The following is a 26,478-nucleotide window of genomic DNA, read 5'->3' as shown; positions in this document are numbered from 1 at the left end:
ATTAAATATTGATGGTGGTTCAAGATAGAAAGAAAGAAAGACTTAATGATTTCTGTGCAAATTTTTCTCTTAATGAGTTGCTTAAAGTGGTGCAGGGATCTGGTGAAAGCAGATTATTGGAATCAGTGATGCATGACAAGGTTTAGCAGAACTTTAATTAGCCGAATAACTTAAAAAAAAAAAAAAAAACTCCTTGGGAGGGAACATTCAGTCGCATTTTTCATCTTATCATGATTACATGCATGCTCTGTTGAAAGAAGTGTAAGGGTTAGAGGTGCATTTTTACCCAGACAATGTTTTAATAAGGAGGGTACGATATGGCTCACTGCCCAGGACAACATGAATCTGCTACAGGACAAATGTTTCAAAATGTACTAATGATATATATGCAGCTTTCAATTTACACATATTTAAATGGGTATTTCTGCGTTTTTTTTTTTCATTAAAAACAAAAAATAACAAAATAAATAAAAATAAAGGATATGTTTTACGTGGTAGAGTACTTCAGATTTAACTTTTTTCAAAACTTGAATTTCTGAAAAAAAAAATCAAGGTTTCAATTAAAAAAAAAATGCTGTTGAAATTTCACTGTATATTCTGTTTGTGTTTTTATTCCTTTTTGTATATATACTATATATATATATATATATATATATATATATATATATATATATATATATACACACACACACATATATATATATATATACACACACACACATATATATATATAATATATATATATGTGTGTATAAATATGTCTCTATTTATCAAAAATGTATCGTTTCAGTTATTAGTGTTTTTATAGGTCACATTATAGGAATTTTATTAACTTTTTGTAAAACCTTGCAAAACTGACTGACTTTGGGGTTGGAGTGTTGGGTCGAGGGGACCTAGAGGAGGGGAAGCTGGAAGAGCCCATTGAGCAGGATGGAGGAATCACAAGATGTAGTTGGAGTTCTTCCTTCTTGCATTTATTCTGTGGAACTATAAATTGTGTTATTGCATACTGAAAAACACCTGTAAGAACCTTTATGACTGTACAGGTGCCCAATCAGTCATATACGGAATTACAGCTAATGTTACACACAGCCATCAGATAACAAGCAAAGAAAAAACAACTGTTTTTGATGACTGCATTTGAGGTTATTGTGAAAAGCACCATCAAAGAGGATTATAATGTCAAAGAAAATGTGCTTTCCTGTGTGCATGTAAAGAGTGGGCCTCTTAGACTTTCACTATGGTATCATTTATCATTTATTTTAAATATTACAATAAATATACTACATATGGACATTGGCTTTGGTAAGAGTTACAAGTTCATCATTTTTTTTTCTCCACTTCACACTCGGACATGAACTTTCTTGTCCCGTCGGTGGCACCAGAAAACGGATGTATCCTGATGAAACGGAGCGCCGAGTGGAGATCACGTGGCTCAAACAAACTTGTAACACAAGGAAAAAAACTTTACAGTTTCATGCGTACAGATAGGTTTTAATGCTTCAAAAGAGATACAGGAGTGGATGGCCACAGTAAACTTGAATTTATTGACATAAAAAAAAACCCATATGATACTCTATCCTCTTCACCCTTAAACACAGGTTCTTTTTTTCTGTTTTTATTTAAAAAAAAAAAAAAACTGTAAAAACAAAAAACCAGACACTACAAATGGAAATCTACAAAGTAAAACAAAGCAAAGGCAGCATCAATGCGAAATCTGGAAATTTATAAAATAAAAGTTGCATTTTTTTTTTTCTTAAATTTTTTCTCCGGTTCATTGAGAGCAAAGTGATTAATGTAGATGTGCTGCCGCACCATGAAGAATAGAGCCAAAGATCTACAAGCATACTGAGTCGTCCTAAAGGAAAGGCTTCAAGTCACATATAGATAAAAAAAAAAAACGGAAAATAAAACAAACCTATGTATAAAGAGCTGTAAAAATTCTGTGGTAGATACTAGTGGTCATAAGCATAGAGAGTGCATAGTTAAAAAAAAAGCATTATGACATGAGGAAAACCATCCCTGCGTGAGCAACATTTACTAGAAAGGCTAATTTTGTGACTTTTTCAAGTTGTTTCTCAAACATAAAAGTTCCTTAAAGCTAAATATTTATTTGGTCAGGGTGCAATATATCCCTTTAGAGCTGTTGCAACATGTCCATTTTGCCAACTCCACCAGCCCAATGTGTTGGGGGGGCGATATGGATTTTTTTTCAAGATCTTTCCCTCTTGTCTTTCTAACATCTGTCACAGGTAGACTAATCTGATCTGTGCATTCCATTGAGCGGGTGGCGACACCGAGAAATGCCATTCAGAATCCTTAACGGAGGGAAGCGGCTGCAGCAGAGATCCATCTCGTAAACCGAGTCAGCAGGGGGGGAGGGAGGGGGCGCTGCCCAGCGTTGCAAGTATTGTCGCCACAAGTTTTTTTCTTTTATTCAAACAACACAAACCAGAAAAAAAAAATACATAGCACCACAGAGGAGAGAAAATAGCACCTAGGTTTTGATTTTTTTTCTTTTTTTCATTACCTTCCACTGCACAGTAAGATGAATATTTCAGCAAAAAGTACAGAAGCAGTTTATTAACTTAATTACACTTCCACCAGAGAGGGCTTTTGTTCATAAAGGTACAAAATGAGGAATGTATTGTACTTTATATCACAGACCGTGTTTTCATCTTTTATTTCTGATCTGTTCTTAAATTACAAAAGAAAATAAAAGTGTGCTCCACAAAGACAGAATTCCAAATTATTATTTTTGTTGTTTTTTTTTTCATTTAACAATTCAAATATCCTCGGGTTAGATGCGTTTCTAAGATTTAAGACGTTTCTTGTTGGACGACCTCATGATTAGTACAGTCACATGCATGTTTTGAAGCCAGAAGCAATAAACATTACCAGGAAAAATATACAGAATGTACTTACAAACATAAGAAAAAAAAAAAAAAATCACTTATATATATTTATATGTATATAAATATATAAGGCCCATTCCAAAGAGAATGGGGAGACAATTATGCACAAACAAGAAAACAAAACCAAGAACAGCGAGGTGGAAAAAGGCAGGGAGATAAAGGAGAGCCGGGTGGGATGGGTGGGGAGCATGATAAAAAAAAGAATCGGAATTTGTCCGTGGTAAATACTGCTACCATCTGGAACGGCTGCAGCTCTCAGGGTCGCCTTCGTTGTTTCTTTCAGACCAAAGGATCAAAATCAAACGTGAAGAATGGGGGTGGGCCATTAGTTTGTGTGTAGGAGGAAGGAGGCAGACTCCAGTTTCAAAACTTGCACATGATAAAGAAGGCACAGTGGGGTTTCAAGGTTATTTTCTCAATTCCTTTAGATTTTTCGCTGTAATCCTGTCATAATTATGTTTGAACTCTTGTTGCTTTATGGAAACAGTTTTTTTACAAATAGCATTGTCCTATTACTTTTTAAATTGTTTATCTTCGTTTTGAAAAACAAAAGTAGGTTGTGTTTTTTTTTTGTCCTCCATTTGCTTGGTGAAAGGTCTCAGCCGATGAAACAGACGGGCCCCACTTCAAATCCAAACTTCTGTGTGGAACCGCCGAAATCGTTAAACATGATGTCCACAAAAGGTACCTGCTCCACCTTCGGAGTGTTGATCTCAAGTACAGTCTTTTCGTAGCTCTTTTTCAGCTGTAAAAGGAGGAGAGCAGCATAGCGGGAGGGGGGGAATTAATGCCAGAGAAAAAACAAACGGAAGACTCAAAACATCACACGCTGTTTCAAGGATCTAACTGACTGAGCCACTTCAAAAGAAAATCAAAGCTCACTGACTGTGTTCGTCTGAAAAAACTACAAACTCAAGGTCATCAACTCACCGCACATCCATCCACCACAGCGCGGATGTAGGGGTTGTTGTCATACGACATCTCCTCGTCGTTGGATCCCAGGAAGCGGATGGCCTTGTCATAGTTGTCCTGCTGCTGGTCTTGCCACGCCACGGAGTGGTAGCAGTTGTACGTCATGTTCTGCCGGGCTGCGGCGCTCAGGAGGCGCAGGAAGGTCATCTGGACCACGCCGATGGGATTTCCCTCAGCATCCACGTAAGAGAGCTGGGGTGAAAGTAAGAACACAAAATTGAAAACCAGGATTCCACTTTAACAACAAGATGGGAAGAAAAGAAGGTGAACGATGGGAGAAACAACATATTTCCAGGAGACATATATGAAAACGAGCCAATACACCTCAGTCTAATGTAACTTGGACATGTTACCTAATTATTCTATTTCATTATCTTAATACTGAAATTGCTTTTACTTTCTCTTTTTAGGGGGGAGATGGAAAATATACTGAACTCTGAATTGAATTAGCTATCAGTAAATAATCTAAGCAATCATATATAAACTGTATATAATCTGTGAGTTTAAAGGTATCAGGCTGGTTTTAGTCTGCTGAGGGTATGTCGCCCTTCCAGTTTGCCCTTCACTCACCACAACGCAGTCCCTAATAATATCAGCATTGTATTTTCACCTCCTGTTCTGCTGTAGTTTAGACACAGTTTCAAACCTAGATTGATGTCATAGCCTGTCCAACTTTAGCCGGTGGAAATTGCAACATTGACAAAGACGAAATATAGATCAGTTTGGATTTTTTTTTGTGCTTTTTTATCACTTGTCACCATTATAGATTTGATGCCTGAACCACCAGCAATAAGAACAGGTTTGGGAGGAAGAATAAAAAAGAAAGAGCGATCTCTTCATTTTTACAGACTGGCGATGCATCAATCTGGAAAAAAAACAAATTCTTATCTGAACAGTCAGGCTAAGATGAGGATGTTTTCCACCTTACAGAGACTCCAGCCATCAAACTTTATTTAAATTTTTTTTTATGAATCTTCAAACCTCAAAAACTTTGCATTAGATCCAAAGTTCTGAGACTGTTGTCCTCTTAGTGAGAGTAAAGCAAATAGGGCAAACTATAATGATACTTTTGAATAAACAGGGTTTCAACAAAATAATTTCTAAAGAAAGAGTTAGTGGAGAAACCTGAGAAGTTCCTGTGTGAAATAAGTTTAAAGATTATTTTAGACACAGTTGTTGGCTGCAGCTCTTGCTATGTTTCAGAAACCTCTATAGACTGGATGTCAGGGATTTTCCACAAAAGCAGATCCAGCTGACAATGCTAGATTCACTTCTTTAAAATAACCATAATACGCCAAGCCATTACAACATTATAAACATCTCCTTTAGTTATTGTTTGAACACCCAGTTTCCATGCGTCGTACTTTCTGTGAAATATTGGACACACTTTATCCACATATTATTTATCTCCATATAGGTGCAAGCAGATTCCTAAACATCCCCACAGTAGTTTATTCACAACTGTTCTAAACAATGAGTTCTGCTTTTATTAAACGCTTTCCAATTGTAGTCAGCCGATCTGCCATCTATACCAGCAGCTTAAGGTAAAAAAACTATTTAGAATCAGATTTATTAACACCACATGAAGAGATTAACATTGCAACAGCATTACAAAACTGAGAGATAGTGTTTATGGATTCAGGGGAAAAATTTAAACGTGAGGAAAGCTTTAAGTGTCTCATTAACCGACTTAAACTTTTGCTTAACTACTATCCAAGGTTATTTCATAAGAAACTCCCGGCAAGATAAGACCCACTAAGGTAGTGTTATAATGATGCAAATCTGATATTTTAACAGTTTAGGTGCTTTACCTTTCCTATTTTTATGTTTCACTCAGCTGCTAACAAACAAGGGTAAAATCTTGAGCTTTAAACGTGGCGCTGTAAATGGTGGAAAATCCCCAAATTGACTTAAATGTGATCGTACATCAAATTGATCATCCTTTTAGTTTTTATTTTGGCTATCATTAAGTTTTTTTTAGGTCAGCTTGGGTCACAAACTTTTTGCTTTCTCACTTGGAATCGATTTCAGCTTTAGTGAATCTGAAACATTGAAACTTTGACACAAATTGATCTCTCTCTTTTTTATAAGACAAAAAAAATGCAAAAACCTTTCATAAAAATATTAAGTAAACATTATTTTCAGTAAAACAGTAAAAGCTATAGATCATAAAGAAAAAGGGTAATTTCTAAATTGTTTTATCTCTGTTTTAACAACATTAGCTGTACTGCAGTGTTGCCTGTAACACAGCATAATTAATAAGATTAGTGACAAAATTGTTCAGTGGAAATAATTAGTCATGATTTTAAATAACAGGCTAATGCAGAAATAATTGGAGTTGTTTGAATAGATCAGATATCCTGTGGATCTGGGCTTTTTTTTTTATACATTTTTTAACACTTAGGTTGTTCAGAAGAATTTTCACTACAGCTGAGATACTGACTGCTTATTATAGTCTTCATACTTAACTATGTATGCACAGAAAGGCTAAATCCTAGGGTCTTAGTTCAGTTGATGCCAACTTTATACCTTAATTTAAAATGGGTTTTGCTTGTTTTAATTTTCAATTTTTCTGCATAAAACTGTTCATTTTTTCTTATTAAATCAGAGCTTATATGAGTATCGATGCAAGCTGCAAAAAACGATAATTCTTTCAATCTGTTCTTGCACCAAATAACAAAGTGTGTTTACTTTATAGATTAATTACAAGCTTTGGGCTTTAATAAAAGTAGTGATTTTTTTTAAATACCAGCCTGATTCCTGAATGACATATGTGCATTTTTGATAATGTATGTGTATTAAATCACTACAAAAGGATAACTGATGCAGGACTACGCTGCAACTTCATGCTGTAAAGCTATGATTCAATTTAAAATTCAATGTGGAACTTCTAAAGCAGACTTAGACACTTTAGCTGAATATATGTGTAGTATCTAAAACCCACATAAGCATATTTTTAAAATTGGAAAAGAAACTAGGGTGTTAATTACATGCTTAATACCTTGTAATTAACTCGGAATCCACCCTCCCTACTTTCATGCTTGCATGGGCTACATCCATTTAAGACGATTATAGGGCTTCATTATCCAGACTTATTAGATACATCTGGAACCAATCCCAGTTGATCCATTTTATTTCAATGGCCTTAAATGACAATCTGAATACCAACCATCAGGAATCCATTAGATCCACTTCGCCTTGCAGACAAACAGGACTTACTGAGTGCAGAGCGCATGCTGAATGTATGCATGCAGCTACAGCAGCAAGCAGTCCAATTCTTGATGTTTGACTTACTCGACTTGTTTTTGTTTGCACAGGAGCCCACACTTGCATGCGCATGCATATCACACGACCACAGTGCTGATATTCAAAAAATAAAGTCCAGTACTTTTTAAAATTAAGGAATCTGAAATTCACAGGGCCTTATTTGCTGAATGGATGGATGGGTGGAATTAGAAGGGATTAGGTTTGGAAATCAAGTCTGGTTAAACCAATAGCTTTTTTTCCAGTTTTATTTTCCAGATGATGAATATTACATTGAATCCAAGACTTTGCTCTTCAATGCAGGCTTCTGAATATCAGCACTGTGGTTCATATTCAGGAACAGCTTGGCTGATCCCCATTCACTCTCTGCCCTGTACACCATGTATACGTCTCAGGAGAAACATTACCTCTTGATCATCACAAGCCAACAGACCGAGGACCCAGAAGCTTGTGGGTAGTAACTAAGTGCCATGACTGAATTGACCTGGAGCTATAATATCAGGGTAAGACTATAGGATCAGCTGATAGCAGCAGCAAAGAGGGATATAAATATGTTTGGGTATAAATGCTCTACTTTTTTTAAGAAAGAAATCAGAAGGGTGGGCATGGGGTGTAATTGTCATAATGTAAAGGCACTGAGTTACTTAAGAAAAGCTCTTTTCATGGAGAAGAGGTATAATGGACTGGATAACAGAGCTGGAAATTGGTGAAACTCCAAATTTACATCAAGTTATCCTTCTTTCCACAAACCTTTCCTCCATTTCTTTCTCAATGCTGGACTGAAGGAGAATGTAGCTTATGTAGCTCATGCATCTTATTGAATTATGAATCTACAAGAAAGTGCCAGGCTTGATACATACTTCACAGTGCAGAACCAGAACCAACCATGCAGAGTCCAGGCCAAAGCCGGGACTCTGGAACCGCAGGCAGAGCCACTTACCAGCGAACCTCTCTTGTAACGACTATACCAAGTGCCTGGCGAGTCTTTGGGCCATTTTGCCATTTTGCTCTGTAAAATATAAGAAGTGTTCAGGGAAGGGAAAGGGACTTAAAAGTCAGGCTTACCAGTTTACCACGTTTGAATTCACTGAACCAGGAACCGGGAGTCTCCTTTACCCAGGATGTGAGTTTAGCCTGGGGGCAGGGATCAACAAAAAAAAAGGCAGAGGAGGGGGGAAGAAAGGTTGTGTTAAAGAAAGGAAACTGATTTGACAGAAATCTCACCCGCCCCCCTTCAACTCATCTTCTTTCTCCTTTGCTTCTCCTCTGATCATTCCTACAGATCTGAAACTCAGATCAAGTAGCCTTACTGGACTTAAGCAGCAGGTTTCTGCTACTTTACAAACTGCACTTGGCAGCTAATTGCTGCTGAAATATTCATAAGTACACAGTGATAATAAACGATTGCCTGCATGTAATATTTTTTTAAATGCTTATGCTTTTATTTGTGTTGTGCAGCCTGGTGGTCCTCTGGCACAATACCAGTGATCACTCTAAGTGTTAATCCCCCTTAACATTTATAAAAGATGGAATAGCTTGAGTTTGTTAATATGTTTCGTTGCATTTACATCTGAAATCTTACAAATCTAGTCATAGATTCTAAGTTTAATGTAACTCAACAATGTCCTTTGATCTATACTATTCCGTTGTTACTCTGGCTGTAAGATGAGAGCCACTGCCCTGCTGAAAGATAAACCTCCAATCCAGCCTACAGTCATTTGCAGCTTCCAACAGGTCTTCTTTCATGATTGCCAATATTTAGGTCTCTTCATTTCCCTATCATCCCTCAGTATCCCTACTGAAATACTCATCTCTACAGCTCTTGGTAATTGTGTAAAGTGTAAGATGCTCAAAGTTTTACGGCCCAATGCTATTTTTAAAATAATATAATTTTAGAAAAAAACCTAGGGTGTTTCTTTGTTTGCTCTCTAATGTTCATTTTTGGCCTTTACAGAAAGGCTTTATGTATAATAAGAATAAATGACATAGTATTTACTAAAGAGACATTTGCTTTCCACAGACTTACAGGTATCAGAGTAATGGGGGATGGTTACAACTACTCTTCAGGTTTCTAATGTACTTTTGCTTTAAATTCTCAATTATGTGACATAAAGTCCTAATAAACTCGTTTCCATGTAAAAGTTCAAGGGATATGAATACTTTATCCAGGCACTGCCTTGCTGCTTTCCTCCCTGCGGCTCGTGTTTGCCACCAGGCTGTAATGTTGGTCTGCCCTTTAAATCTGTGACGGGGCCAACAGGCCACAGCTCTTAACCGTCTCAGCCATGACAATGATAGATTTCTCTATAATTAGCGAGCAAGGTTTGATATGAAACTGTCAGCAGCCGCCTAATGTGTTAATGAAGGATAAATGATTGCGAAAGAAGACATACATTAAACCCCCGCTGCTTTGAAGGGCAACCTTCTCCCGTTTTCAGAGGGGACTGAGCAGAGCTTCGACTTCCTTCCTCACAGCATCTCTTGTGCTGTGCTTTTTTTTTTTTTTTACACACCATCTGGACAGTATAAGTTAGCGATCTTTTAATAACATGTGGGAAGGTTTTTAGCATCAGTGCCAAAACTAGTATTCTCTCTTCCTCAGACACAAACGAGAGAGAAGCCCATCAACGGGGAGGCTATAAAAAGTCTGCTTCATTATTCCGGGCTTAAGCAAACCCCCCTACCCCTCTGAGGCTTGATGAGTGGGATCATTAAAATGGCTGTAGCACTTGTGCTACTACACAACCCTCAAGTTGTCAGAGGCAGTGTTCCTCCACTCTGCTTCACTCCTCTCTTCCACACACTCATGCATAATGAAGCAGAAAGTGTTCTCGCTGTGTCTGTCACCTGCCTCTGCTTTCATATGAAGCAGTTCTCTCTGCTCCATGTCAAAGTAGCACTCATATAAATACAAATACTTTGGGTAAGTTGGTGAGAATGTTGTCTGGTGTTTGTAAAATCTAACTGATGATTCATTCCCCACCTCTTCTAGGCACATCACAGTAGGCAATTGAACAGAGGCTAATTATACGGCTACACCAGTTGGAATTCTCGAGGTGTTTAGGATATTTATAACATATGCACAGCATGTAAGGGGAAATTTAACCATTTTTCCTTATCTGCGGAGCTCTGCAAACATTATTTCGCTCTGAATCCTGATCGCAAACTGAATGTTTTCTTCTTTAACCTCTGTGCGTGCTGCATTTTCTCCTGTGTATCAGTTCCTTGCGTGCACGCAGCCAGACGTACCCCTTCAGACTTTTTATCCGGGAAAATACAACTCTCTCCACCCGCTGTGAAGTTGCAGTAGACCTTGAAGGAGTCCCGTGAGCAGCCCTGGTTCGGATCAATCCAGTATTCACCTGCCGACACAAAGAACAGTGGAAGACAATTAGAGGACAAGCAAAGCATTTAGTAGAAGGTGTAAAGTATGTGATACCTGCCATTTTTTATTCAGTTTTTAGTAAGTATATGGTATATCTGTGAATCACATCTTGATATCAAGTATATCTGTATTTTTACACAATAAATCCCTAATGAGAAGTGAAGGTGAAAATAAAACTAGAGAGTTTTGTTTATAATCCCTTTGGCTTAAATGAAGCTTTGGGTACAATGATAAATTGGACCAAGTCTGAATACTCAAAGATCATTAGTAACTATTGCAGAACCTTCAATTTGCCATTCCATCTTGCAATTTCCTGACTTATAAAAAATGGATGTACCCATGCTTTACTAAAATTGCATAATCACTTCTCTTTCCTTTTTTCAAGAGATTGAAACTGGCCACTTTATACGCCTGGGACACAGGGAGTCATTGATTATCGATTAAAAGATCATGACACTAGGGAGAGGTACTGCAGAATTGAAATCTAATCAGAATATCTTATGGTATTTATTCAACAACAAAGACTTAAAAAGTTACAAAAAGATGATTTTAAAAAAATCTAACACTGTCTTTTTTCCAAGGTATCTGCCAAACTGTAAGGTAAGCAACAGACACACACACTTCTTTAGTCATAAAATTGATCAATGCTTGGGTAGAGAGAAGGACTTAGCCTTGACACAAGTTATGCAAAATAGTGCCATTCCACTGCTAAACACAATAACAGCATTTAGGTTTTCATGATATCTGAAAAGCAGATGTTTCTGTAATGCTATATGGAAATACTACATTGGGCTACCAGTGATGCTTAATCCACATTCATTGGTTACTTCCTTTATCAAAGTACCACAAAAACTCAACGTAAGCATCTTGGCAAATACAGATTGCTGTTGTGGGTATTGACGGTAGAAAAAGTTAATCCTGCAGGCCAATCATTACTGGCAGATGCAATATTATACCAAATAAGAAATTTGTTTTTTACTTCAGAAATACCAAAATTAATTGATAGATTGATAGTCTCATGGAACCAAATGTAGAACATGTTGCCTTAAATACCAGAAGTACTGATTCTAACCATATTTTTAAGAGCTTGCACCAAATAGGAGATACAATTAATAATGATCAATTTAAACCCAAGTCTGACCACAGCAATTATTTTTATCCCAATTAGGATAATGAATAAAAAATATTTTCTAATAGTTAGTGGACACTTGAATAATAAAAACCAAAACCTTATTACAAAATGGCTTATTACTAGATGATCTGTATTTTAGAAACTGTCAGAGGTGCCACTAATGGAGATTTTGGTACCTATTTTTACTATTTTAAACATTTATACCCCATTAAATAAAAGCAATGAAGTTAAAAGTTCTGTTCATTCTAATAATCCAATGTTATGATATATTTGAGTAATAATAAAGGGAAATTGTTTCCATTTATTTTTTGTTTTATACTAGGGGATTAGCATGAACAGAGGTTTTTGCATTTATATTTACCTTCCTGTTAAAATAGATGATTGAGAGACTCAAATATTGGGTGTAAGTGTTTAACATAGGCTGCCGCCATCAGAAATCTAGGACCCTAACAAGTCATGTCTACATCAGGTCTGTTGAGAATAGTGAGCATGTTTTAGATCTTTTACACCTAATTTAGATGAAGGAATATCCTTCTCGGCTTATAATTAAGATCTACACGGGGGCTGGAAAAGAACACGTTAATTTAAAATCAATTTCAATGCCTTCAAAAACTGTTTTGGGCATGACTTACTAAAGGGAAGCGAAAATTGAAACGCCACATATGGCAAGTTTTCAGATTTCGCTATCAGTAACAGAGCTCAATACCCCATTTATTTATGCCGGAAGCAGGATATAAAAATGGCAGGAGCAGAAGGGCTTTGTGAATAAATACAGAAGATGAGACAAACCATCAGGGAAATCAGGGTGGCACAGCTGGAGGTCCTTGCAGGTACGAGCTGGGTTGTTCTGTGTGCCCAGCGGATGCTTCATCTGCTCGATCTCCAACTTCAGAGAGTTCAGTGACCCAAAGATCTCCTCCATGCCATCATCGTAGTCTTTGTAGTTGGCGTCCATGGCGGCGTCGTCCATCATCTGGCTAGCGTCGATGTTCCTACGTGTTCTCCCCTTCATGGAAGTTTGAATGGGGAGTGGGTGGATGACGTCACCAGGAGGACCCTGTTGTAGACAGATGGACAAGCTGTTGAAACACTAAGAAGGTAGCTGTAAACACTGACAAGAACTGATGATCTTAGTGTATTTACTCACAGGAGGGCCAGGAGGACCCGGGGTTCCAGTTTCTCCTTTTGGACCTGTTTGGCCCTAAGACAAAAAAAAATAAAAACAATGATCATCCTTGGTGTATACTTTTTATTGTTTCCAGTCTAATCCTGATTCTTAATCACTCACAGATGATCCTTTGGCTCCTTTGGGACCTGGAGGACCCTAAAAACACAAAGAATATCCGGAAATCAATACCAGCCAAGACAGGACAGTAGTTTTTAATAGACTAATGTAAAGAAGATAGACTTACAGGTAAGCCGGGAGGTCCAACTGGACCAAGAGGACCTGTAGGACCAGCAATACCCTAATGGACAAAGGAAAATATGTCAATTGCCAAGCTTCAGATATGAACATCTGGCTGCTAAGTTGGTTCAAATCTCTTAGGGATAGATTTAATGGTTCAAGTAGTGTTGATCCCCTCTTGGCTGTATTGCTCACATTATCTCCTTTGGGACCAGGAGTTCCTGGAGGGCCAGGCAGACCTCTGTCACCCTTTTCTCCTTGTTCGCCTGGAGCTCCAATCAGACCAATGAGACCTGGATGACCCTGGGGACAGAGAGCAGCTTGTCAATAACACATTAATTAAAAAACTATTGGTCTGGAACAATGTGAGCCACAATCGTACAAGATTGATTCTCATGTGTTCGTGCATGAGAATTTATCTTGCAGGCAAAGTGACTACAAAGAATGTTAAATTGACAACCAAAGACTAATGAAACTCATCAGTTATTGAACAAGGTCATTAGTTTTAATGTTATGCCTGTTCTCTAAATTATTTAGGTGACTTTAATGGTACTGGAAGTATTTACTTTCTCTCCTTTAACACCACTGTCTCCTTTCAAACCAGGTAAACCAGGAGGGCCCTGTGGGAGGAACAAAACTCCTTTAGATCACTCCATTCAGCATATTTGAAAGCAAATAGCAAAGCTGCTCCTTTTACTTACCATAGGTCCAGGTGGTCCATCTGGGCCTGTAGGACCAGGTAGTCCTTGCTCCCCCTTTAAACAAATATCAGTCATTAAGAATATTTAAGCATAAATATGGTGTGAATCTTTTGCTTTTAGCCAGAAAATTTTTTTTTTTTACATATTTTCAATACTATAAAAGGTGTACTTACAACTGCACCAGGAATACCCCTGAGACCTTCAGAACCAGGCTTTCCAGGTGATCCTTGAGGCCCCACAGGTCCTGTTTTTCCTTGGGGACCTTCAATGCCCGGCTCTCCCTTTTGAGGTTAAAACAAATTGGTTTTATTCCTACCAACTGCAGTTGGTTTTTCACACACACAAAAAATTAGCTTTTTATACAGACAGTTAGTTACCTTTGCTCCTTTTTCGCCTTGTCTTCCCTCAGGCCCTGGAGCTCCAGGAGGCCCCTATTTAGATGATGAATTGAAAAAGATGATCAAAGTACAATACCAAGATAGAACATTATAGTCTAGAATCTGAAAGCCGTTTCTCTTATATTAGATGGAAAGATACCAGATGATACTTACTCTCTTTCCGGGTGGTCCAGAAGGACCGGACTCTCCAGTGGGTCCAGGTGAACCCTAATTTAAAAAGGAAGAACAACCATTAACAACGAAATGAAAATGATGAAAAAGCATAGTTTTAATACCTCTAACAAGAAGCCAAACCACTCACAGCCTGACCAGCCTCTCCATCGTCTCCCTTATCACCAGGTGGGCCATCTAAACCCTAAATTACAAACAAAAAGAACCTCAGTCAAAAACACGTATCCTTTAAACAATGAAAACACCTGAGCTTAGTTGTGATCAGGCATGTGGATATTTACAGCTGGACCGGGCTCTCCAGGGGGGCCAGGGTCTCCAGGGAAGCCGCTTGGACCCTGAAAATTTGAGAAAAAAAGAAAAGAAAATGCATTATCAGTCTGATGGATGGATGGATGGATGGATGGATGGATGGATGGATGGATGGATGGATGGATGGATGGATGGATGGATGGATGGATGGATGGATGGAGATTATAACCTACAGGGCTGCCCTTAGGGCCGTCATCTCCAGGTGGACCTTTAGGGCCAGGAGGTCCTGCAGCACCAGCAGGTCCAGCCTCTCCCTTTTCTCCACGCTCTCCCCTTGGACCCTAAGATAATATCAAAAACATTAAGCAGATGAACAACAACGAAAGGGGGCTGCAAAGAAGCAAAAGCCTACTATTTTATGAAGCTATAATGTTTCATGAAGCTATAATTTTAATTCTAAGCTTGTCACAGGCTTAGAACTTGTTAGCTTAAACCACTCATATAAATCAGAAGACAGATTGTTTACTCACTGGTGGACCAACTTCTCCCTGAAGTCCAGGCTCTCCTGTCTCACCAGCATCTCCCTAAGAGAAGACATTGGGGAGGAGTGTTATTAAAGATTGTGAGAAACATAATCAGAAGGCGTCCATTCCTGTTCAACATATCCCATCATTTGCAGCAACCGTGACCGTCCCATTGCCCTTGTCACCTGAATGGGAAAAAAAGACGTGACACAAGAGATTTCAATCCATCAAGTGCGAGCAGATTGGGTGGCTAGGGCAAAGAGTGTGCTGACCTCACTGTTCTCCCTGGACCCTGCCCATATATCTTACCTTTTTCCTATCCCCCCTACTGAATAGTTGCCCTCCTGACTCACCTCTATGCTCGACAATGTCGTTATTCACTGTCAATGTCAGCTGGGGTTTAAAAGATAAAGTCTGTTGCACTTGCTTTGCTTTGTGAGAAAATATTCTCCCATGTCATGTTTGGAAGGAGAAAAGCAAATTGATAGAAGAGTTCTGCAGAGGCATGATTGGGGCTGTGCGGTGATGTGTTGCCATCAGCACATCCTGACTCCCTCAAGCATAGACGGCTCATTGTTTTTGCCTTCCAAAAAAAGCATAACCGAACCTTAAAGTTTTAGCAACACATGCTTTAAATAATGCAATTCTGCATCTTGGACTATGTAAGCCTGCTTACGTTCTTGAATGCGTCTCCTGGATAAATCTGCTGACAACTGAAAAATACCAAGACAGCTGCTCATCTCAGATACAAGAGGGATGTGTTTACAGGAGCCTGAGTTTTGTTGCTTGCCAACCCACTGCAACAGCCAATAAAATGCCATCTCAGCTGAAGGGCGATTAGCAAAGAGAAGCAGTGTGTGGGTTGGGCAGGAATTATGAAGCAGCAAAAGGTGATTGTATTGACTGAAGATGATAAAACAAATCACATCATCACTACACTGCAAAAACAATCCAGAAATAAGTAAAAAATGGCTTAAATTAAGTATATTTAGCCTTAATTTGAGCAGGTAAATAAGATGATTTGCCAATGGAATGAGTATTTTCACTCTTAAAATAAGATAGTTAGATAATATTTACTTGAAATAAGACGATAAAATAGTTTTTTCTTATTTTAAAAGGAAATTGTCTTGTTCCATTGGCAAAGTGTCTTACTTACCTCCTCAAATCAAGGAAAAACACACTTATTTTAAGAAAAAATAACTTATTGAGATTTATATTTTTTGCAGTGTACAGAATGCTCAGCAGCTCATCAGCTGCAAAAGCAAACATTATTTACATAAAATACCAGTAGAAAATAAGAACTCTATCACAAAGAGGGTTTTAATAAAGTATTCATGTGCTTTAATTTGTAGCGTTCTCCTCCATTGGGTTTGGTGTTATTCTGTCGCTCTATGATAGTACAAAAGGTCCACCCTATTTTACAGAGATAAATAGGAATGTTTTAGCTTTAACAAACCCAAAGCCAATGTTAAGGGGTATTTTTAAGAAAATGGGCTTTATGAAATGCCTCATTAGTATTATAATATCTATTGTTTGATCAGGTGTTGAGCTGAGAACAGCGATGTCTACTGATCCAGATTTCGTCATAATTAATTGTTAAACCCAAATTTTAACTGAAAGTAGTTTTTTTTTTTTTTTTTTATAAATGCATGTAGGAAAAAGATGAGCAAGAAAAACGTTAAAAAAAAAAATGAGGGAACAAACTAACGCTAACTTTTCATCCTGATCCGATCCATCCCTTCAGTCAGATCAAGTCTTTCACTGTCCTTGAAGAGGTTTACAGTACTGCCAAACTGAAAATAAGTTAAATAATTGCTCAATTTTATTGACATATTCCTTTACAGCTATGTTGGTTTGATTCAGTTCATCTGTTGCACCACTGTCTAAAAGGGAAAAAAAAGTTGCTTCATCTTAATCTTACCTTTTCAGTCATATAGTTTAAAACCACGAAGAGGAAATTCAAAAATAACTAAATCTGAATCATATTTCTAAGTCTTCTAAGATACATCAGTCACTGTAAATCAGATAAGACACAGCTGAAATGATTTTGCAGAGCACTAGGGATAATAATATGGGAGCTCTAGATTTTTTTAGGTGTTTATTATCATTTGAATAAAAAAAAACTTAATGGAAAGTTTTACCTTTTCACCAACAGCACCAGGGTTTCCAACACCACCAGGGGGCCCCTGAGAACCGTCAGCTCCTGGGGGACCAGAGGGACCTCTGGGACCAGGAGGACCAGGTGGGCCCTATAATAGACAACAAAGGTAATTTTGTGCTACTAATGCATTTGATCTAGATGCTGCTTGCAATACAATCAGATTCAGTATTGGAAAACACCGTCTCACCATTTGACCGACGTCTCCAGTTTCACCTTTCTCACCAGGTGGACCAGGCAAACCCTGGAAAATTGGAAAATGATTAGATTTTGCTGTTCTAGTCTAAATCAAGACAAAAATCTTCCTCTCATTTTTTGGTACACACCTGCAGCCCGACTGGGCCTGGTGGTCCTGGGAAACCTCTTGATCCCTCATCTCCTTTTTGGCCAAACATGCCCTGTGGACCTCTTGGACCTGGCTCTCCATCAGCACCCTGCAAAACCCAAGAGGTTATGAAGTGGATCAATATATAGAGTTGTTAGACCAAAAACTACATATACAAAGTGGACACTTACAGCAGGACCTGGTGCACCGACAGGGCCCTGAGGGCCTGTAGGACCTGGAGGACCCTGGAAAGAAGCACATCATTAGAACCCTTGAGCTATTTTCTTTATTATATAAAATCTTGGTATTCACCACAAAATAACATACATGATACAAAAAGTTTCAGAAATAATATATTATATGCATGCAACAAACTTACATGTTCTCCTTTATCTCCTTTACTTCCTTTCTGTCCAGGTTCTCCAAGTTCTCCCTGTAAAAAGAGAACCATTTTTAATGCAGTGATGCACATTAAATCACACCGGATATAAAAAATACAATATTTTATTCAGGACTATGACATAGTTGTTAAAGCTAATTTAAAACCTACTACATTTTGCCATTTTCTTTAAAGATTGAAATTTATGTAAGAGAAACTGGGACTGAATAATTAAAAGATGAATAAAAAAAATAAATCTTTGGATACATTTTACTGTGTGGCAAAAAAACAAATGTTTCCAAAAAAGAAGCTGAAAGTATTGTAAAATATTTGAATCCAAATAGTTACAGAAATGTCACAAATTTTAAAAGTAGGATGGAAAGATGAAAAATAGTTTTGGACACAATGAGGAAATTTGGCATCATCCACAGTGACCTGAATACAAACAACATCATGGTAGTGGATCGCAATAGAAACCCATTGAAGGTTAAGCTAATTGACTTTGACTTGGCTGTCTTTACCTTCCTGGCTAATCATACTAGCCATCCATGTCTTTCTCACAAGTAAGACATGTCAAAGTACTCTGCAATATGAGGAAATAGGGGTTATTGAGTAATGCAGTAATGTCACATACTGTTTATTTCCTCATTTAAGATTTCCTAAACTCATATCAGGGCTCCCATGTTCTGCAGCTATGGACATCTGGTCACTAGGATGTGTAATGGCAAAGAAGCTGTTGTGCAATTCATCTTTCCCAGGCAGAACTGAATATTAAAATGTATTTTATAACCCTAACCCTTTTTTATAAATAACGATAACATTTTTCTAAATTTTTCTTACAGCTTAGGGTAATTTGAGTTTTTTCAAGTTCAATTCTGCTAAAACATTTAGCCAATAAAGTAACTGATTTTAGGTTGCTTAATAGTTTAACATTAATCAAGTTTAATGAGGTTTCTGAGACTAATGACCTGTTTACCAGTATCAATGTTTTAAACAGTTATTGTCTAATTTTTTTGTTTGTATAATTTCTAAAGTATCTTAAAAAAAATAAGTAAAAAAGTGCAAAGTCCAAAAAAAAAATCATGTAAACTAGTGTAAGAGGATAGATTCTGTATTAGGTACACCTGTGCATCGCCCTGTTAACCCAAGTAGAAAATTAGTTGATCACAAGGCAGCAGCTTCATGTGCTTGATGGAGTTCAAATTAAGCATTTAAAAAGCGAAAGAAAATAATTTTTAATTTTACATGGTTGTTTGTACTATCTTGGTTGGTTTTAGGATTTAAGAAACTCTTCATTCATTTGGACTGTCAGATATCCATCCATCCATTTTCCGTCACCCTTATCCCAAGTGGGACTGTCAGATATTAGGAAAAATATATCAAGTGAGTGTCTGACCATGGTTAATGAACTCAGGCACACCAGGATTAATCAGTTCATCCAGTAGAAAAAGACAGAAAACAAAAAGAGCTGCCTTAAGTTCAGGAAGTAGTTCAGTTGTGCATGGAGACCATTTCAATATTTTTATGACCATTCATTCGGTGGCTACTCCCATTCCCACAGCTAGTCTCTTGAATATCACAATTAGTTTTCATTGGCCTCCACAGCCGCTAGATTGGTTATAGAGATCCATTTGAATGTTTTCTAGCATGGATGTGCAGCCCAGAAATCTGCTATGTGATGCTATCGTGTATGGATGGCCCAAAACCTGTGAAGCATGGTTTACATGCATTTTTGAATTTATGCAAGAAGATATAAATCAGTTTTGGAGGCCCAGTCTGTTTCTATGAGGGTGTTATAAAAGATGGCCTGTTAGTGTAAGTATTACTTTTTTAATAACACTGGTGATTTTTCATGATCGCAAGTGAAAAGGGAGTCATTTGTAGAGTGAATCACTAAGTATGCATGTCTTTATTCAACAGTGGACATCTGAGTCTGCCTCCCCCTACAGAAAACTGATCTTAAGGAACGGGGAATGTTAAAAAAATAGGGACAAACTATGATCAAACAGGAGACGCAGGACCCCCCTACTGATGATAATCTTGCCACAACAAAGGAAAACAAAGGCTAGACTTCTAATAATTGCAACAAGACAAAACAGAAGAAAATTTTGTTTGCAATGGAGCTTCAGAATATCATTGGTTATTATCTGAAGTTAAACACCAAGGTTATGATTTATTTAAGCGAGTACCTTAAAATCAAATCAGCACTGATAGAAAACCTATGTGAGAGAGATAAACTGCTACAAACACAAATTACCAGCTTATTGTCAGTACTGATAGCAAAATCAAACAGTAGAAAATAATTTAAAGACATGGCTCCAGTGCAGACATGGGCAATGTGGAGTCAACAAGTCATCTCCATGTCATGTATTTAATCTACCCAGCCAAATAACCAGGTGAGTCCAATCTGCACAGGTTAATTCACGGTGAAGATTGGACTCACCTGCTTCAGTGACTGGGTAGAACAAATACATGACATGGAGATGACTTGTTGACTCCACATTGCCCATGTCTGCTCCAGTGTCAATATGTTTTGACTTTTCCAGCATGACAAATAAACCCACAGAGCTGGTAATCAAATTTCTAGCTATTTCTATCAATTTTTGCATTTTCTTTCCTAATATGACTCAGCAAATACAGAACTGGGCACATTTTTTTGCACCCTTGCTAACGATTAGTACAGACCCCTAACAAAAGCATGTGCTTTTACTGTAGTAATAACATCCTGAGCTCTGGTGGGAAACCGAACCTCCTGTCCACTGATACGTAGAAAGAATCTTTAATTCTGGGTTCTATTCTAAATGCCCAAACAATATTCATTCCATTTTTCTTTTAGTTTTTCTTCTAAAATTGTGGATATGATCCACAATATAAGGAGAAATAACCTCAGAAAACGATTATCAGATAAAAAATGACCTGCTCTGTTTCCTGGATTTCGATTTGTTATAATAAATTTACTTCACCCCACTCTTTTAACAATTTTTTGCAACAATCTTTAAGTAATTCTGAGGATTTGTGCACATCTGTGAATGGGAAAAAAATTGTAGTAGAAAAGTTGTAGTAGAAGTATTGTGGATTACAGGGGCTTAATTGTTCATCACCAAATCATTTCCAGAACTGTTCACAACTAGAAAAACAACAACAATAATAATAATAGATTAGTAATACTGTAGATCCATCCATTTTCTAACACGCTAAGTCCCAAGTGGGGTCGCAAGGGGTGCTGGTGCCTATCTTCAGCTGTCTACATGCGAGAGGCCTGTAGACAGCTGACTCCTTGATTAAAATTGTCACTTCATATTGACTGAAAGGTAGAAAATATAAAAAGTTTTCCAGATGAGGCTGTGTTGATCCTATTCTATGCTCTATTGCATACAAAGCTCCAACGTTCACCTACCTGTTAATGCATGTAAATACAACCTTATTGTCAATAATGGAGCACTATTGGTTCCTAAAATAAACTTTAAGTAAGCAATCAAAGTGTCACTGTGTTGTCAGGATAGAGATTCATAAACAAGCTGATGTGAAATGTTTTTAAAACTAATTGTTAGCCATGGATAAATTATTTTTCAGCTCCTCACTTCCCTTTTCTCAAAATTATAATTTACATCTGAAGGGGGACTTATCATGAGTCACTTGAATACTATCAGCCAAAGGAAAACAAGATAATTGGATCCATTAGAAAAAGCACTAAACATGCAAAATAAAGCCCTTTTAACCTTACTATCAAAGCTTTTGTGTATTGGGTAAATATTCCTAAAATCATTGTGAGTTGAGCAGGACAATGCATGTACTGAAACAGTGTTTAAAGTGGTTCATTCCCACCTCACAGTGTTGAACATTGAGTGTATTATTTTGTGTAAACTTTAGGTAGAAATATCCCTTAAATCCACACAGCAAATACCCCCAGTATTGCCTTTGTCCATCTTCCCTGCAGGGACCAATGTAGGGCCAGGTTAGAACTGAGCCGCTTTTCAAAAGGGAGAGATTATCCTTTGACTTTCCTTATGTTGATCTTACTGAAAATGTTTTTAGAGAGGATAAGGAGTTGCTCTTACCTCTGAATGCTAAAGCGTGACAGCAGCACATTGAGTCCCTACTTCTAAATTCAGCTCCGATCTCCTCTCTGTTTGCACAAAGTAGTAACACGGATGGCTAGACTATTAAAGATCTGCAAATCAATGCAAACGCTGTAACACAAATTTCTCTTTGAGAGTATAGGTCAGAGTGAATAGGGTGAGAAGATATATGGTTTATATCTCAGCTTTGGTGTTTTAGAGTAAGGGGATACACACATGCTAATGGAATGAATAGGAAGTCTTATTTTTTTTTAATGCATGAATATTTGTAATAATAATTACATAAGACAACTTTAAAGAATTACCAAGGAAATCGGGGATTGGAAGGTGAAATTGTTTGGGATCTTTTTCCCCCTGAAACACTCAACTGCGTCTGAGTTTCAACTGTCTGGCACAAATTGTTCCACTCAAGATGACAAGAAATCAATCAGGAGCCACTGTGGTTTAAACTAGTCTCACTGTCCACAGTGAAGCCAGTTCTACATCACTGTGAGACTGAGAGGCTACTGACCAAGAAAGGAGCAACTCCTCTATAAAAGGACACTTTGAAGCTCAAATAAAAAGAGCAACCTCTTAAAAGGACAAATCAAAGCCTTTTAGGATAATTTCTTCTGTCATACAAATTATATGACATTAGGGATAAAGGATAAAGCTAATGAGGCGTCAAGGCGATACATTTAAACCTCAGAACATGTGACCTGCTGTTTATCTGTCTAACTGCCAATAGTATGAGCAGCATTAGGGTGACAGTAATGAAAAGGGAAGTGCTATCTCTAACCTTTTCACCAAACAAACACCTAGATGACTGAAACTTGGATGAAGGTTTAATATGTCGGCTCAAATGGATAAAGGTGAAGAACAACAAGTACCTAGAATGTTCTTCACCTCAGCCCTGTCAAATCACCGTTTCAGTGATTGAAATGTGTCGGTGAAATGTATAATTTCCTACTGTGAGCACCAGAAGAAGAAAATCTGTTTGAAACTTGTTTATGAAAAAAAAAATCTTAGAAATAACTCTTAGACAGTAGGTTCTATCGCATAAGAAAAGTGTTCACACAAGTAAAAATGGAAAATTTGTGTTCTTGCTTTTTATATGGTTCCTAAACATTCAATTAACACTTAAAAGTTACACAGACTTTAACGAAAACTGTACTTTGCCACATTCCATTTTCCCTTAGATAGACAGGGAATCAGGCCATGTAAAGGAACTGACCTTATCTCCATCCTCTCCGGGGGGTCCTGGGGGTCCTCCAGGTCCTGGTAGACCCACAGGTCCTTGAATACCATCTCTTCCAGCTGGTCCCTGAGGTCCTTTTTCTCCCTAAAATTGTGACATCACACAGTCAGCGAAAAAAGGCAAAGCAACACTTTTCACAGCATATTGGTTGAAAGGGCTTCTTACCGGTCCACCTTTTTCTCCAGCAGGGCCTGGGGGTCCTTGTGGGCCAGAACGCCCAGGCGGACCTGTAGGTCCAGCCGGGCCAGCGGGACCCCGCTCACCAGGAGAACCCTTAAATTGCAATATATTAATATTAGTCATCAAAGTAATACTTAAAAAATAACCAACCAAAAAGACTAACATTTCAGTCCCATAAGCCAGATTGTGAAAAGAAGTCGTAGATTTTACATACCATTATTTCATTTTTAAGGGGAATTTTCAGTAAAGCTAGTTTAGCATAAATGGCTACTTTCTGGCAGGGATTAAAGAAGGGTTAGGAAATGAATTGTACTCACAGCAGGGCCTGGTGGGCCTTGGGGACCCTCATTCCCTTTCAGACCATGAGCCCCCTGCAAAGTAAAATTAAACAAAGGATTGAGAAAAGAAACACATCTGTCGAGGAAGCATCCTGTCTCATAAACTCCCTATCTCTAAACAGGCACAGCATGAGGTAGAAAACCTCCTGCAGTCTCCCAAGCAGCAGCTGAGCAGATGGAGAAAAACAGTTCTTTACCAATACAGCAGCGAATCTGCTCCATCATTACAGAGAGAGGTAGTGTGCTGCATAACTTAGAATGTCTGATGTTAGAGACTGAATTGCTTCTACAGATGATTTCTAGGTATCATGTTTGCAATAAGAAAATATATTTGACTTCATCATAACATTAGAATGGAAATATGATATAAAATAAACAACCTATTCCTATTTGAAAGTCAGAACTCAGTCTGCTTTTGTTTTTTTATTTGTTTGTTTTATTTTGACAAATTGCTACAGCATTTTAATAGCTTGAAGCTTGCAGTCAGACGTTATGATGAAATAACAATGGAGGAAGAATATCGATTATGTAGGAAGGCATATTTAAATAGAGAGACAAAACTAGATAATTTACCACAGGGCCTGGCAGACCTCTCTCTCCAGGGAAACCTCTTTGCCCAGGAGGACCGTCCTTACCAGTTGGGCCCGCAGGACCAGGGTCACCCTACAGGTGAAAATAGAGTGACATTAGTTTGAATGAATAATAGTTTAATGAAATGGTGTATAGATGTGAGAAATGTGACCATTGACTTAGACCACAAAGTTTTACCTTAGCCCCCTCTTTTCCAGCAGCTCCAGGTAGACCGTGCTCACCAGGTGGTCCTGGAGGACCTGGATGACCCCGATCTCCCCTAGGCCCGGTTTCACCTGTTGGTCCCTATAGACAATTTTTAAAAAGAGCTTAAGAGATATCCATGGTAAACAAAAGCGAAACATGTCAACTAAAATAAGGTCACGATAAAAAAGATAATATAGGGCATTTCTGCGTTTTACATATGGGTATTTATAGCCCCAAAATAGTCTAGATGAACATGTAGGTCATGTTTAGCTTGGTCAATCAAGAGATTAAAAGCAAAACGCTATAGATTACTATTCCGTAAAGAATCAGTGTTCCTACATCATCATGAATGTTCTAAGCTGGTATTAGCAGAAATGCTTAAAGTCTTCTAAACATTCATGCATAATGGATGAGGATCCCAAGGCTAATATAGAAAAACAAACAGCACCTAAAGTTCAGCTCTCACAACAATAAATCATAGTTACTGGAACAACTGAAAGTGTTCTCCGCTGTTCCTTTCATATTCCTTGCTTTTATGCCAGTACCTGACAGTATACTAACAAGGGTGTAATTTCTAAGCAAGTGAGGGCAAATCGCACACTTGTGCACAGTTTTTGGGGCAAATGTAACAAACAATAAAATCGGTATTAAAGACAAAAAATTAGGATCTTACCTGAGGTCCAACCACACCTGGAGGACCAGGAGGGCCAGTTTTGCCTTGGAAACCCTGCATATGGAAGAAGAAACAAAAACTTAGTCACCAAACAGCCTCTCGACTACAGAAGAGATGAACAATCAAACTGATTTACTTACAGTTTCTCCTCTCTGTCCAGGATGTCCAGGCAGTCCATCTTTCCCTGGAGGTCCCTGAAAAAGTCGCACAAATTCTCAAATATAGAGTAAAACTGAAACTTATAAAGCAAGCTTACAAGAGCAAGATGGGTTTCTAAAGATATTCTGACTTACAGGAGGGCCTTTTGGTCCTGGAAAACCTGTTGGTCCCTGAGGCCCTGGCAAACCCTGAGAAAGAAAGAAAAGTTGGCACTCAGTCATTAATCTCTTAGAGATCTTAAGATTCCGTTTAAACAACCTGACTTTTGATACGGGAATGATGCAACATACCCTCTCTCCAGGGGGTCCTGGTGGGCCATCATTTCCTGAGTTACCCTGAAAAATAAAACAAAGCAAAGGGGTTAGAAGATGAAAGCACAAACAAAAAATACATAAGATGAGAGTGAAATATTTCGCAGACTTTTGGTCCAGCTTTCCCCGTGGGTCCTCTCGGGCCTCTCTCTCCTCTCGGCCCCTGATGAAAACAAAGACGTGATTAGAATCACGGAGAGCACTCAATGAGAGATACTGATGACCTGGAAACGCTAAGATATAATTAATGTCTCAGCTTGGCTTTCCCTTAAGAATAGCAACATCAAGAGCCATCCTACTTTACTGAGGTGCCAAGTTTGCCATCTGTAGATAAGCTGAAGTGTGCTGAGTAAGACTAACCGTTGGTCCTCTCTGTCCACGTGGGCCTGGCTTTCCTCCTGTTCCCTGTGGATGTTAAGAACACAATGCGATCAAAGGAATGGCAGCTCACATCATTAAAGGGGATGGAAAGCATGTTCTAAATGAATTCATCTAAAGGCCAGAAGAGGATAACATCTGCAGACAGAGATCAACAGAATTAGGCCATTACAGTGCACTGAGGCCAGCGCTTCTATCCAATCAAGCCTGATCTACTTCTATGTCATTGTTAATACTTATAATCACTAACATTTCTACCATTAGTGCTAAAGATGGGACTTTTTTTGATTTAACAATTTCACAGTTATATGGCACAGCACAAATTAAAATGGGTTCATTTAACTTTAATGAGAAAACAAGTGCATATT

General features: G+C 38.0%; 1 protein-coding gene across 2 annotated transcripts in view; it reads right to left on the bottom strand.

Moving 5' to 3' along the window:
* Positions 1-1,478: 1,478 nt before the first annotated feature.
* col5a1 (procollagen, type V, alpha 1) overlaps positions 1,479-26,478 on the bottom strand; it is a 103,030-nt gene continuing 78,030 nt past the window's right edge. Inside the window, exons 33-66 of one of the 2 annotated variants that reach the window (XM_038304988.1) lie at positions 26,093-26,137; positions 25,842-25,895; positions 25,712-25,756; positions 25,556-25,609; positions 25,403-25,456; positions 25,263-25,316; positions 24,581-24,688; positions 24,386-24,475; positions 23,792-23,845; positions 23,460-23,567; positions 23,271-23,378; positions 17,979-18,032; positions 17,791-17,844; positions 17,601-17,708; positions 17,465-17,518; positions 17,258-17,365; positions 15,123-15,176; positions 14,826-14,933; positions 14,625-14,678; positions 14,474-14,527; positions 14,326-14,379; positions 14,152-14,205; positions 13,948-14,055; positions 13,775-13,828; positions 13,640-13,693; positions 13,269-13,376; positions 13,081-13,134; positions 12,957-12,992; positions 12,816-12,869; positions 12,458-12,725; positions 10,401-10,513; positions 8,217-8,285; positions 3,846-4,079; positions 1,479-3,660 (exon numbers count right to left, since the gene is read on the bottom strand). In XM_038304988.1, the coding sequence (XP_038160916.1) occupies positions 3,514-3,660; positions 3,846-4,079; positions 8,217-8,285; positions 10,401-10,513; positions 12,458-12,725; positions 12,816-12,869; positions 12,957-12,992; positions 13,081-13,134; positions 13,269-13,376; positions 13,640-13,693; positions 13,775-13,828; positions 13,948-14,055; positions 14,152-14,205; positions 14,326-14,379; positions 14,474-14,527; positions 14,625-14,678; positions 14,826-14,933; positions 15,123-15,176; positions 17,258-17,365; positions 17,465-17,518; positions 17,601-17,708; positions 17,791-17,844; positions 17,979-18,032; positions 23,271-23,378; positions 23,460-23,567; positions 23,792-23,845; positions 24,386-24,475; positions 24,581-24,688; positions 25,263-25,316; positions 25,403-25,456; positions 25,556-25,609; positions 25,712-25,756; positions 25,842-25,895; positions 26,093-26,137 (2,829 nt within the window). In that variant the 3' untranslated portion in view covers positions 1,479-3,513. Of the gene's footprint in view, positions 3,661-3,845; positions 4,080-8,091; positions 8,161-8,216; positions 8,286-10,400; positions 10,514-12,457; positions 12,726-12,815; positions 12,870-12,956; positions 12,993-13,080; positions 13,135-13,268; positions 13,377-13,639; positions 13,694-13,774; positions 13,829-13,947; positions 14,056-14,151; positions 14,206-14,325; positions 14,380-14,473; positions 14,528-14,624; positions 14,679-14,825; positions 14,934-15,122; positions 15,177-17,257; positions 17,366-17,464; positions 17,519-17,600; positions 17,709-17,790; positions 17,845-17,978; positions 18,033-23,270; positions 23,379-23,459; positions 23,568-23,791; positions 23,846-24,385; positions 24,476-24,580; positions 24,689-25,262; positions 25,317-25,402; positions 25,457-25,555; positions 25,610-25,711; positions 25,757-25,841; positions 25,896-26,092; positions 26,138-26,478 lie in introns of both variants that reach the window. The other variant, XM_038304989.1, reaches the window with a different exon arrangement.

Source organism: Cyprinodon tularosa, unplaced genomic scaffold, assembly GCF_016077235.1.
Source record: "Cyprinodon tularosa strain WSP-4 unplaced genomic scaffold, ASM1607723v1 ctg55, whole genome shotgun sequence".
Classification (NCBI taxonomy): domain Eukaryota; kingdom Metazoa; phylum Chordata; class Actinopteri; order Cyprinodontiformes; family Cyprinodontidae; genus Cyprinodon; species Cyprinodon tularosa.
Note: the sequence above shows the minus strand (reverse complement) of the source record. Positions and strands in the feature narration are given on the sequence as shown.